Source organism: Pygocentrus nattereri, chromosome 2 (genome assembly GCF_015220715.1).
Source record: "Pygocentrus nattereri isolate fPygNat1 chromosome 2, fPygNat1.pri, whole genome shotgun sequence".
NCBI lineage: Eukaryota > Metazoa > Chordata > Actinopteri > Characiformes > Serrasalmidae > Pygocentrus > Pygocentrus nattereri.
Window position 1 is genome coordinate 49753812 of NC_051212.1, and position 12779 is coordinate 49766590.

At 42.3% G+C, this 12779-nt stretch overlaps 2 protein-coding genes across 2 annotated transcripts in view; one reads left to right on the plus strand and one right to left on the minus strand.

The window, feature by feature from the left end:
* Window positions 1-12779, plus strand: part of spsb4a (splA/ryanodine receptor domain and SOCS box containing 4a) — a 66418-nt gene that overhangs the window by 41920 nt on the left and 11719 nt on the right. The gene's annotated exons all lie outside the window — the stretch shown is intronic.
* Window positions 1170-5030, minus strand: zgc:136870 (uncharacterized protein LOC664693 homolog). The gene is made up of 2 exons (XM_017719590.2): window positions 4882-5030; window positions 1170-3917 (listed from the first exon to the last, which is right to left on the minus strand). Exons 1-2 carry the CDS (start codon window positions 4895-4897, stop codon window positions 3175-3177), a joined length of 759 nt encoding a protein of 252 aa, XP_017575079.1. The 5' UTR covers window positions 4898-5030; the 3' UTR covers window positions 1170-3174.

A 12779-nucleotide genomic window follows, 5' to 3' on the forward strand; every position in this document is an offset into this window, starting at 1 on the left:
CAGCAAAGTGAAGCTTATCCACGTTCCTATCTCAGGTGGCAGTCTACAAACTGTAGGGATCTCTTGCCAATGGCAGAGATTACGTTTTCACAGAAATTAGCTGCTGGCAGCCGTGTCCAAATGTGTATGCCTCGTTGCATTCGGTGTGTGTGTGCATATGTGTGTCTATTTGAAGAAGGCCGGGAGGGTGAGTGCGTTTAATGTTGCGTCACTTTTTGATGTCTCTCTCATCGCTCCGCTGTGGCTTGTTTATCCGAGCATAACGAGATGCTATTTGACATCCTGTGACGAGGAGCCAGTAGTTCTCTCCGAGAAATGGTCTCTTGCTCGCTCTCCTTCCCTCTTGCTCATGTCTCTACCTTTCCTCTTCTATCTCTCTCTCTCTCTCTCTCTCTCTCTCTCCCGCTTTGATCTGTTAAATGAAGCTTCTCACCCCGAGCAGGCACATTAAAGGAGTGCACCTCTTTAGATTATGATGATGCACAAATTGCACATCAATTAACGTTGCTGCTTGCAGTTCAGCGTAGATATGGTCATCAGTCACTTTAAAGAGCCTTAATGTCACCAGAGATAGGCAGGGAGCGAGAGAGACAGCTTAGCGAGGTGTGGATATAGAAGCAACGTTGAACAGTCGCAGAAGGAAAGATGAAAGGGAAGAGGTAAAGAGACTTCTCACGTAGTCAGAAAATGAGAATGGGGAGAAGAAGAGATGTCAGGATCACTGGTTAAGATTGAGAGGTGGCTGTGATGAGTCCTTTTTGATACATTTCGGTGACTGAAACAAGCACAGCTGAGTACTGGCAGCAATGTGGTATGATACATATCATCAGAGAGTATGATTTGACACAGAACAGCACAACAGACACACGCAATTATCTAAGTCGCTTATCCTCCTGGGCCACAAGGGGTGCTGGAGCCTATCCCAGCAGTCACCTGTCCATCACAGGGCAGACACACAGACATATACAGGGAGATTCACTCGAAAGAGGCCCCGGATGTTCTGTAACAACTCTGGCTAGGAAGAAACAATCTGAATCTGAAAAAAAGTTCAGTCCTAGGAGTTGGGTGTGTCACAATCCAAGTAATCCCAAACATATTGACTGTTGACTCAACTAGGGAGGTCAGTCCATTTTTCTGACAACACAATATATACTTAATGACAGTCGTACTGAAATTGGGTAAGTTTATTTGTACAGCAGTAAATCCAGCGCCACAGAAAGGCATTTCAAAAATGTGAAATGAATGTGCATTGTACAGAGAAAAAAATTCATTTGTCAAATAGAAATAGAAATTCAAAGTAAAATGAGGCATCAAAGTAAATTAACAAATTAAGAGCTGTACATTTGGTTCTGAGAGGAAAAACAACTGGATATTTTTGGCCTAGAAGTTCACCCAGGATTTTTGGGGAAAAAAAACAAAACAATTAAAAAAAAAAACAAATCAAAGAAGTAATAAATGATGCCAATGTTTTTTTTAAAATGTGATGATCAATATATGCTGAGCAGCTCCTGCGCTGTACTAACAGCGTGGATGCTACTATAATGATGAGGCTTTTATCAGACAAGAACAGCAGTAAAAACCTGTCGTTTGGATTATGCAAGAAATTTTTGAGTCAACTTTGGTCTTGACAACATCCAGCTTGACACCTCATAATCAGTACAATTAGAGTCAAGACCTTTGCCTGTCCAGATATGATACAGGCTACATACAGGCTTCAGACAAATGCCTTCTGTTTCATTATATGATGATTATTTTATAGCATGTGACCTTGAGCCTCTAACTTTGAGTCGAGCCTACTGCTGAAGCTCCCAGCTCTTCTGTATGCCAGCCCTGATTTGATCTTAGATTTTGACATGCAGATCCAGGTTTGGATGATAGTGTTGCTGACACCTGAAAGGCAAAACTGTCAGCCAGAGGGGAGTTTGCGTCAGAAAGAGCACAGGATGACACGGTTGTGATGAAACTCTGTCGTAATTATGCAAGTCTGTAAAACTTATTTTCATACAGTTTAAATACATCACAGGCATGTACAGCATAATTACATTATCTCCAGTTCTACACCTGAAACAAATGTGACCAATCAGGACCGCTTGTGGGAGCGGCATTTATGGTTGCTAGTGTAGCTTACATAAGAGCTCAAAGGTTTTTAAAGGGGAAAATGTCTTTATGGTTCATAATCTTCCGAATAAAAATACAGTTATATCCAAAGACATAACACCTTAAATCGCCAGGCCCAGAGTTTTATAAAAGCTCAATCAGTTTTCACTGAAGTCCCTATAATTACCAAATAAGCAGTTAGTACCAAATAAGCCTGGGATTATAAGGGTTTACTGTAGACTTCATATATGTTTATTTTGATTTATGTTTATTGTTGTTGTGGCGTGTTGGAGAGAAGAGATGGGGAGTTTTAAGTCAGTCAAAATGCAAAAACAACGCCTTAACTGGCTGCTGTCTCAGATTCAAGACATACCACTCGTAAAATTTCAAGCCCTTTAAAAAATGTACAAAATGGATGAAATTAAAACCTCCAAGAAAGTACACACTGCACAGTCAGGCACAGTGCTGCTGTTCTCCCACATCTTGCAGCGTTGTCAGGTTTGAAATAGCTTCAAATAAATCTGCTGAAAGGGACGAAGCGCTACATGCTAGGCTACATGCTATGCTGTTTTGCAATGAAAGAAGCAAAAGAACTTAAAACAGTTGGCTAATGTGGCGTGAATAGCTGGTATGCCAGCTAAGCACAGTGGCTGTTTTAGCTGAAGTTGTCACAATTCTTTAAAACGGACTAAAACTACAGCTACTGAGTTGCTAATATGCTAGCTAGTTAGCATACTTGCTGTGCAAGCTACAGACTAACTCCAAGGCTTTAGCTCTGTCCTTCAGTTGGAATGTTTTTTAATAATGAAAGTCTAACTATTTGAAGCTGCGTAGAACCTGACAAGCTTTTAGTCGGTGCTTTACTTTTGTACAGTGTAGCTAAGAATGACGCTAAACTAAAATTCTGCTACTAAAGACTTGAGACGTGCCGCATACCTGCTTCACAGAGATTCAAGACTAGCCTAAAGTGACTTGTGAACATCTCTGTTGGAGAATCTTTGTTATAGCAACCTCAGCTGGAAATCTAGCCGGACTTATTGGTGCACCTTCCTTAGGCTAAATTGATCTTGGCAGACATTAGCCATGGCTAACAACTTTAAGCAATCCATCGTTGCTGTTTAGCATGGCCAGCCGCCTCTGACAAGTCTGCTTCTTCTCATCCCTTCTCTCCTTCCTCTCCACAATCTCCTTCTCTCGACGACTCCACTCCTCCTCCAGCCGGCGGTACATGTGCAGGGAGAAGTGCCACTCTCCGTTCTCCATCAGCATATCCTCCATGCGGTCCAGCAGGCCGGACACCTGCACTCTGTCCTGGGTTGCTTTGTTGTTCAGAACTCTGTACCTGTACCTGCACTTGGTCAGTAGCCACTCCAAGTGTTCACCACCTCCTTGCAGGCACTCCTGAACTGTTTGCCCTTGTAGACGGTCACCCAATGTGAACACCACCATAGTGTGCCTCCACACGCCCTCTGTCAGCAGCTCCATACGCCTCTGCAGGGCAGTCCGTTCTGACTTTGTGAACTGCAGCAAGGGCAGCACCAGGAGCAGGACGTGGGGGCCTGGATCACAAAGAGACAGGGCACTGAAAAGCTCCAGTTTCTCCCTTCTAGGGATGCTGTTCTCCTCTGGGCCCCAACCGTACGTGTCCACAATGGTCAACTGGCGGCCCTCGGAGATGCCGTGCACGATGGTTGTGCTAGCACCTCCCCATGTCTCAAACGCATGCCTGCCCAAGAGAGTGTTGCCTACGGAGCTCCTGCCTGTCCGTTTCGGCCCTATGAGGAGGAGCTTTAAGGAGTTGGTGCCAATGTTAGAACAACCTAGAGGAATGGATGAAGTGAAAAGGCTGACTGTGGTTTTAGCACAACAGAAAGATGACCATGACACAGCAACAACAGCAGAACTATGGCCAGCAAGAACAGTAACAGCAGATCTTTATTAATCATATCTGTGAAGATTGTAAGATGTCTTAAAATGAGACTTAGACGATACTATGGGTTTACAAATGTGTGCTTAAACTCGTTACATCAATACCTCAGTTTTTTTTTTACCTCATATTTATTTTTACAGTCTTTAAAATCATAACATACCTGTTCCATTAATAACATTTCCGTACCAGTGGACCAAGAGAAATGGTCTACAGTACCAGACTTTATGACAACAGTGATAAAATGACGACTTTTTCTTGCTTAAAAAATAGCCTGTCTAAAAAAAACAGTCCTTCCTAATTGTTATTTGAGTTTTTGTTCTATTTTCAATGCTTGTGGTCATTAAACAGCACTGCCGAGCAAAACAATACGGTGTATTCATTAGAGTTCTCTTGAATTGTATCACTTCTGCAAAACATAGTTTGGGATCGAGTAACTTCTCTTTTGTTGTTAGTTTCTTTATTGTATTGCTGAATCACTCCTTGGTGGACTATAATGAAGTCTGGGAAAGCGTCATTATTTCGCCAGTTCTGTTCAATTCTTTTGTTTAGTTAAAACCCCATGCTCTTTGTATAAGCAGCAAGTTTCCCTTTGCAGCTTCATATCACTGAGGCCATTCTTTATTTAGCAGTACTGTCTACTCCTAAAGATATTTCACCCACTCTAAATGATTATTCCTTCCATTTTGAGATTGCACAGCCAGCTCCTTCCTAATGAACTCTAATGACAAGCCATTTAAAACTATTGATGCTTTGCTTTCTCCCGCATAGCATTCACTTGCTAACTGCTACATTCATTGAACCATTCACCCCACCCGAAAGTACTAAGCCTAAATGAATGATAAAGCTGCACCTACCCCAGTTTGTTGCCATAATACCAGGCACCAGTACCCAGTCTTGAGGTCTGTTAGCTACCAGCAGTAAGCGTATCTGATCTGAGCTTGTGACTGCAGTTTCAGCATTGGCAGGTGAAGTGAAAGAGGAGTGGCCACTATGGAGTGTCCACGAGTTTTCGTCACTGCCCAGCTTGTGATACGAGATTTTAAGATAAGTCTGCTTCCTACACGTGAAGAACGTGTTCTACTATTTCAGCAGTAAAGCCGTCATGTTTATTGCCTGTTTACACTTCAAATATGGCTCTAGTGTAGTACTGATCATGTTGTAGGAGATCATGAGCATAAATGCAATTCCCTAACAATCACAGGAATATGGGCTTACTACAGAAAACAAGAAAAGCTTTATTGCTGTGTATTACCTTTTATAGTCCCAGTTACAGTAAGAGAATAAACCCGCAGAGGAATCCAAGTAGGAACTGCAAGCCAGGAGAATGTTTTGGTAATTTTGTCATTGACTTTCCTTCGAAGTCTGGAGGTGGGGACCGTGGCGTACGGCCAAAACGGGTCAGTCCAGATGAGGGAAGTTTTAGTGACTGGAGAAAAAAAGGAACATGTGATCACTGGCTTTGTTTGCATTCTGATTGTTTTCACAGGCTGATTTGAGAACAATGGATAGAAAAACTGATATAAGATTATATAATAAAATAGATTAAGACTGCCTTATAAGATATGGTACACGGCCTATTACAATAGCTGTTGTTTGTGTGTATTTATTCGTTTAGGGTAACACTTTATTTGAGCCCTGCTATAAGTCTTATTTAACGTACAAAATTGGACCTTAAAACTACTGTAGTACCTTTAAGGGGGTAATGTAACTGTACAGCACCATTATTTCTAACAGTGTACATAGGCCGAATGACATAAACAGACAGGTTTACTCCCTTTTTCACTCCACTTCTTCAGTTTCATCTTACTGTAGTCCACAGAGCTAAAACTGTTACATTTAGGGCTGGGAATCGAAGCTCCATACCTTTCTTCTACCAACTGTATTCCTTATCGCTGGGTCAATAGGCCCGGATTATCACTGGGTCAATAAGGCTCATTGTTCTGTACAGATCTGTCCTGCTGATTGGCTGTCGAAATTACATTTTGCACACATATTATCAACATCAGTGCTTCTTGATTACCTCACACTCATTTCTTCCTTAAGCCACACCCACTTTTATCGATAAGAGGATATATATCTGTAGAGCTGATTGGCAATTCTATGATAATACCTTGATGATGTACAGTTAAGGCCACAGCCATTGGCATAGGTGCGAACACCCTTGCTTGTAATAGGAATGTGTGGACTAGGGGGCAGGGTTCAAACCAAAACTTGTAGAAAACGAATTCTTGTAGTTGTTTTTGTGCTGGTTCAGGTCGAGTATCATTTGGGTGCTGCCCCACCCCTTGTCCAAGGAAAGTCACTGCACTGATGTTAATAACTTGTATACGAAACGGAATTTACACAGCCAATCAGCAGACTGGACTATTGAGAAATCGGGCCTATCTATTCAGTGATTTTGCTGTCGAACCCTGTCCTGTGTGGGAGCAGGACAGCGTAGCCAGCAGAGCAGCGCCACCTGTGGCAGTGAGGGTGTTGCACCTTGCTCAGTGGCACCACAACAGTTCCTGAGGTTTGAACACATGACCTTCTGGTCACTGGCTCATCTATTCTACCACTACTTGCAATTGAAATTTGGTATTGAATAACGCCCAATTTTTCCAAAACTGGTATTTAGTATATTATACTTCGATATAGTATTGAAAGAATATGGTTGGTGCTAGAGAGGCACTACATTTTGATACTTAGCCACAACTGACTGCAGTTTCAGCTCAGGCTTGTGGATCCCTTCTCTCTATAGTAGAGAAAAACTACAAGAAGTAGAAAGGAAGGAAATATGCCTGTTTATATGACCACGGCCTATATATCGTTATTATAAATCCAGTTTGTAGTGAGCTTCATGCAGAGAACGTATATTAGAACACAGTGTTTCAGGCATCATTAACAAAATGGAACAGCAGCGATGCTATGGCTGAGTTAAGGGCTGTCTTCTCATTTTACAGCATCCTTTTAACCTCATCCACATAACAGCTGCAGAAAAATGATAGGCACGAACCGCTGGCAGCCCCCGCAGCCCCCCCCCCTCTCTCGCCCTCTCTCTCTCTTTCTCTCTTTCCAACTCAGTAGCAGAATATCCTGTACAAGGCTTTGAAATACAGATACACTTTCATCAGCAACCACACACCACCTCCAGCATACCTTATCACTGGGCGTATGTCAATGTAGAATGAGCCACAGTAAGACGTTTATATTACATTTACATTAAATTGTATGATATCAAGTAATGCATCATAAGGTGATAAGTACATTCTTATGTGTTGCTATTCAAAAGTCAGAGACCTTTAATTTATAGTCAAAATGGCCACAGGTTTTTCAGGAGATTTTTCTGAACAAGTTAGATATTAAGCCAGTCCACTTGCATAAAACTGGGGAAAGTCAAAGTAAAACTAAGTTTAAAAAGTTTAATATGTAACAGAGATATAAGACCCCTAACTGTGCAAGATCCCAAAACTATATCAATCAGAATAAGTCAAGTGGTCTTTGTTGTCATTGCTCAATGTAACTAAACATAGGTTGAAATGAAATGTCATTCTTCATGGTAAACATTACAGTTGTACATTACACTGGACTACATAGAGTGCAGATACATGACAGTGTCATGAGTGTCAAAGGAAAGAATATACATTAAATATACTAGACAATAAATATACAGAACAATAAATACACAAGGCAATAAATACTAGACTGGACAACAAAAAACAATATACAGAGTATCTCACAAAAGTGAGTAAACCTCACATTTCTGCTAATATTTTATTATATCTTTTCATGACACTATAGAAATTAAACTTGGTCCCTCAGTGGTGTCATGTGACTCTTTAGAGTTACAAGGTTCCAGGTGTGAATGGGGAGCGGGTCAGTTAAATTTGGTGTTTTGGGTACAATTCACTCATACTGGACACTGAATATTCAACATGTCACCTCATGGCAAAGAACTCTCAGAGAATGTGAGAAATACAATTGTTGATTTCTGCAAAGACGGCCTGAAACTGAGCTATAGCGTGGTGACCAAGGTCATACACCAGTTTTCCAGGACAGGTTTCACTCAGAACAGGCCTCGCCAGGGTCGAATAAAGAAGTTGAGTCCACATGTTCAGCATCATATCCAGACGTTGACTTCAAAAAATGGACACGATTGCTGCCAGCATTGCTGCAGAGGTTGAAGAAGTGGGAGGTCAACCTGTCAGTGCTCAGACCATATGGCGCACAATGCATCAACTCAGTCTGCAAGGCCGTCGTCCCAGAAGGAAGCCTCTTCTGAAGCTGACACACAAGAAAGCCCACAAACAGTTTGCTGAAGACAAGCAGTCCAAGAACATGGATTACTGGAACCATGTCCTGTGGTGTGACAAGACCAAGATAAACTTGATTGGCTCAAATGCTGTCCAGCATGTGTGGTAGCGCCCTGGTGAGCAATACCAAGACAACTGTCTCTTGCCTACAGTCAAGCATGGTGGTGGTTGCATCATGGCCAGCATAAATGCGGCCAGCTCTGGTCAGCTGCGGTTCATGGAGGGAAACATAAATTCCAACATGTGCTTTGACATTCTGAGCACGATCCCCTCCCTTCGGAAACTGCACCGCATTGCAGTTTTCCAACACGATATCGACCCCAAACACACCTCCAAGATGACAACTACCTTGCTGAAGGTAAAGGTGATGGACTGGCCAAATATGTTTCCAGACCTACACCCAACTGAGCATCTGTGGGGCATTCTCAAGCGGAAGGAGGAGAAGCACAAGGTGTCTAACATCCACCAGCTCCGTGATGCCATCATGGAGGAGCGGAAAAGGATTCCAGTAACAACCTGTGCAGCTCTGGTGAATTCCATGCCTAAGAGGGTGAAGGCATTGCTAGGTAATAATAGCGGTCACACAAAATATTAACACTTTGAGCACAAGTTGGACATGTTCACTGTGAGGTGGATTCACTTGTGTTGCCAGATATTTAGACATTACTGGCTTTGTGTTGAGTTCTTTTCAGAGGACAGTAAATCTGCACTGCTACACAAGCTGTACCTGACTAAGTTATATCCAAGTTTAATTTCTATAATGTTGTCCCATGAATAGATATAATAAAACATTTGCAGACATGTCAGGGGTTTTATTTATATGGAAGTTAAATGAAGCATGTGACTTGTGCACTGTACATTGGTATATTGGTATATTGGTATATACTATACATATGGTATATTGTTAAATGGTATGATTAGAATGTATTGGGTTGTGCATTGGCATGTGACTACACACTGCACACTTTCTGTACACGTGCAACACAACATACTTTGGGTGTGTATTTAATCTTAGAATTACCACATAGCCATAAAAGCTCCATGTATTGCTTTATACTGGAGGGAAGGGTGATTTGGAGTTAAGTTGTTTAGATCTTGTTCTGGCAATCCATTCTTAGTCACATGCACACTACACAGCCCGCTGCCTCTCTTGAAGTTACTGCTGTTTTACAAGCGCTCTAGGCCTTGTTGTGAGCCTTAAGCACCTTTCAGAGCTGTTCAGTCTTTCCCCAGTGATTCGTTCCCTCTTTGTTCCCACTGTTTTGTGCTCACTGATAAATGGCTGCTTCATTTATTCAGTTCAGTTTTATTGTCATCATAGCAATGTAGCATAACACAAAGATATTTCACTTTTTTATATCTCCACATAACATACACACTGGAGTTCTGGACAGTAAAGCAAGGCCGCACCTGACTGCAGTGGTGAACCATGACCGTTAGAGTTAGGTCTTCAGTTCAAGCCATGAATGCCGGAATGAATAAAAAAACACCTCTATGGTAATGTTAATTTCTGCTAGCATCCCTATAGGATTCTGATAGTATGTTAGCACTGAGCTAACAGTTATACACATTACACAAGTACCTCACACATACCTGGCGAATGCTTAGAACTTAGTGGACTACAAAAGCCTTGATTTGTTGTGATTAAAATTTTTACAGATTGGCAAGAGCTAGAAGAGAGATCGTCCAGAGCTGAAGAGAGTTTGTCCAGAGCTAGAAGAGAGATCGTCCAGAGCTAGAAGACAGATCATGCAGAGCTAGGAGAGATCTTGCAGAGCTAGAAGAGAGATCGTCCAGAGCTAGAAGACAGATCATGCAGAGCTAGAAGACAGATCATGCAGAGCCAGAAGAGAGATCATGCAGAGCTAGAAAAGAGATCGTCCAGAGCTGAAGAGAGATCATGCAGAGCTAGAAGACAGATCATGCAGAGCCAGAAGAGAGATCATGCAGAGCTAGAAAAGAGATCGTCCAGAGCTAGAAGAGAGATCATGCAGAGCTAGAAAAGAGATCGTCCAGAGCTGAAGAGAGATCGTCCAGAGCTAGAAGAGAGATCGTCCAGAGCTAGAAGACAGATCATGCAGAGCCAGAAGAGAGATCATGCAGAGCTAGAAAAGAGATCGTCCAGAGCTAGAAGAGAGATCATGCAGAGCTAGAAAAGAGATCGTCCAGAGCTGAAGAGAGATCGTCCAGAGCCAGAAGAGAGATCGTCCAGAGCTAGAAGACAGATCATGCAGAGCCAGAAGAGAGATCATGCAGAGCTAGAAAAGAGATCGTCCAGAGCTAGAAGAGAGATCATGCAGAGCTAGAAAAGAGATCGTCCAGAGCTGAAGAGAGATCGTCCAGAGCTAGAAGAGAGATCGTCCAGAGCTAGAAGACAGATCATGCAGAGCCAGAAGAGAGATCATGCAGAGCTAGAAAAGAGATCGTCCAGAGCTAGAAGAGAGATCGTCCAGAGCTAGAAGACAGATCATGCAGAGCCAGAAGAGAGATCATGCAGAGCTAGAAGAGAGATCGTCCAGAGCTAGAAAAGAGATCGTCCAGAGCTAGAAGAGAGATTGCTCAGAGCTAGATAGTCCAGAGATAGAAGAGAGAAACCATCCAGAAAATAGAAAAGAGATTGTCCAGAAATAGAAGAGAGTTGAAGAAAGAGAGTGAGGATCTGAAGCCAAGACATGACGTCTCAATTTAATTGAATTGTGCCTTAGATTGAGATGTCATGTCTTTCAAAAAAAGCAGGAACTTGATACGGATAAAATTGAGGAGATATGACAAAGGAGGAGGAGAACAGAGTAGGAGGAATGAGATGAAGGGTGCTTCGGAGAATGAGGGATGGAAGAAAGGAAGGAAAAGGGAATCACTGTTGTTCATGGCCCCCAGCAAAGTCACTTGGCGGGTGTTCCATGGTGCTTTGCTTCTTGCTGTTTTCTTAGTTTGGCTCTGCTGAACTCTAAGAAGCTGTGTAGTTTTGCCCTCTGGCACTGTGTGTGCATGCATGAGAGAGAGAGAGAGAGAGAGAGAGAGAGAGTATAGGTAGTGCTGTAGTTGAATCATGCCATGCAGGGTTAATCCAGGGTCATGGTCATAACAGTCCAGGGTCGTATAGCCAACACGGAGAGCAGGAGGGACGGACATAATGAAACAAACACAGAATTCCAAACAGTACACACCTCAAACATGTCAAACAGTACAAAGAACACCGAACACAAGGGGCAAACACAGGGCTTAAATACAAACCGGGTGGAAAAAGGCGGTAGTAAGTAATCAGGGGCGGAGTCAAGAAAACAAGGCGGCATGACAAAGAACTCAAAACGTAAGCAACTGGACGACTGGGAAGTAAACAGAAGCACATGGATGTCTGGGAGGGGCCAATCGTGACATGAATGAAAAAGCACAGATGGCTTAATATCCATTTAGCTAGCAAAAGCTGCTAACTTACCTGATTTGGCATGACGTGGTGAATTATCTTACATGTCTGTGTTTACATGTGCAAACTCTGCACAGTAGTAAAATTCATAAATCATTTTCATTCCATATGCATTGGGAGCCAACCAGTAAAATCCTGAACTGGCCAGTATAAAATTGCCCAATCAGGAGTTTTTTCCATTTGTGGTATCTAGGTAGATACAGCTAATCAAGCTTTCCTGTTGGTAAGGCCTTTAGGAGCTGAGCAGAAGGCCTTATACATTAGATTTACTACTAACATAGTAAGGAAGTGACAGGAATCAACCAGTAATGTTTTGATTTCTAATAGGTGGATAAAAATGCTTGATTAGGCTTCCTGGAAGTCCTAGATATGTAATCGAGTGAAAAATAAGTGCTAACCCAGCGTTTCTCAAACCAGGTCTCAAATTTTTGCTCTGTCCCTGTGTTGGGAATTGGGACTGAGCAAAATTGTGGATCCTCTGAAGGGTCCCTGAGGACTGCTTTGAGAAGTAGAAATCAAGTTTGCAAACAGAAACAGAATTCAGGAGTTGAACTACTAGAGTATCAGACAAACTCCAAACATAATTGTTTGGTTTACAATGGGTGGGACTAATTTTGAAGAACCTTTATCTAGGTTCTATATATGTTACTGACTGTGAGAAGAACTGGCCTGACCATTGCTTTTCAGTTACTTTATGCCAGGACTCTGTACTGAAGTAGGCGCTGTATAACTGCAGCATACAAAGGTACAATATATGTTAATGTCAAGCTTCAAATAAAACAAAGTGTCTTTTACCGAATATTTATATAGAACGCTTTCCTATTTGTGGTATGTATGCTGTAGAAACTGCATCTGTCCAGCTCTGAGACCTTCCTGTTCCTGAATGTACAGCCAAGTGTGTGTGTGCAGAGCACAGGAGAGGAACAAGTGGTGTATTTGACAATAATTGCACTAAAGTGGATGATAGCTGTTTGAAATTGTGGCCCTCCTGCAGTAGAATTGCACACACATGCTGGGGCACTCACCCACTCATATT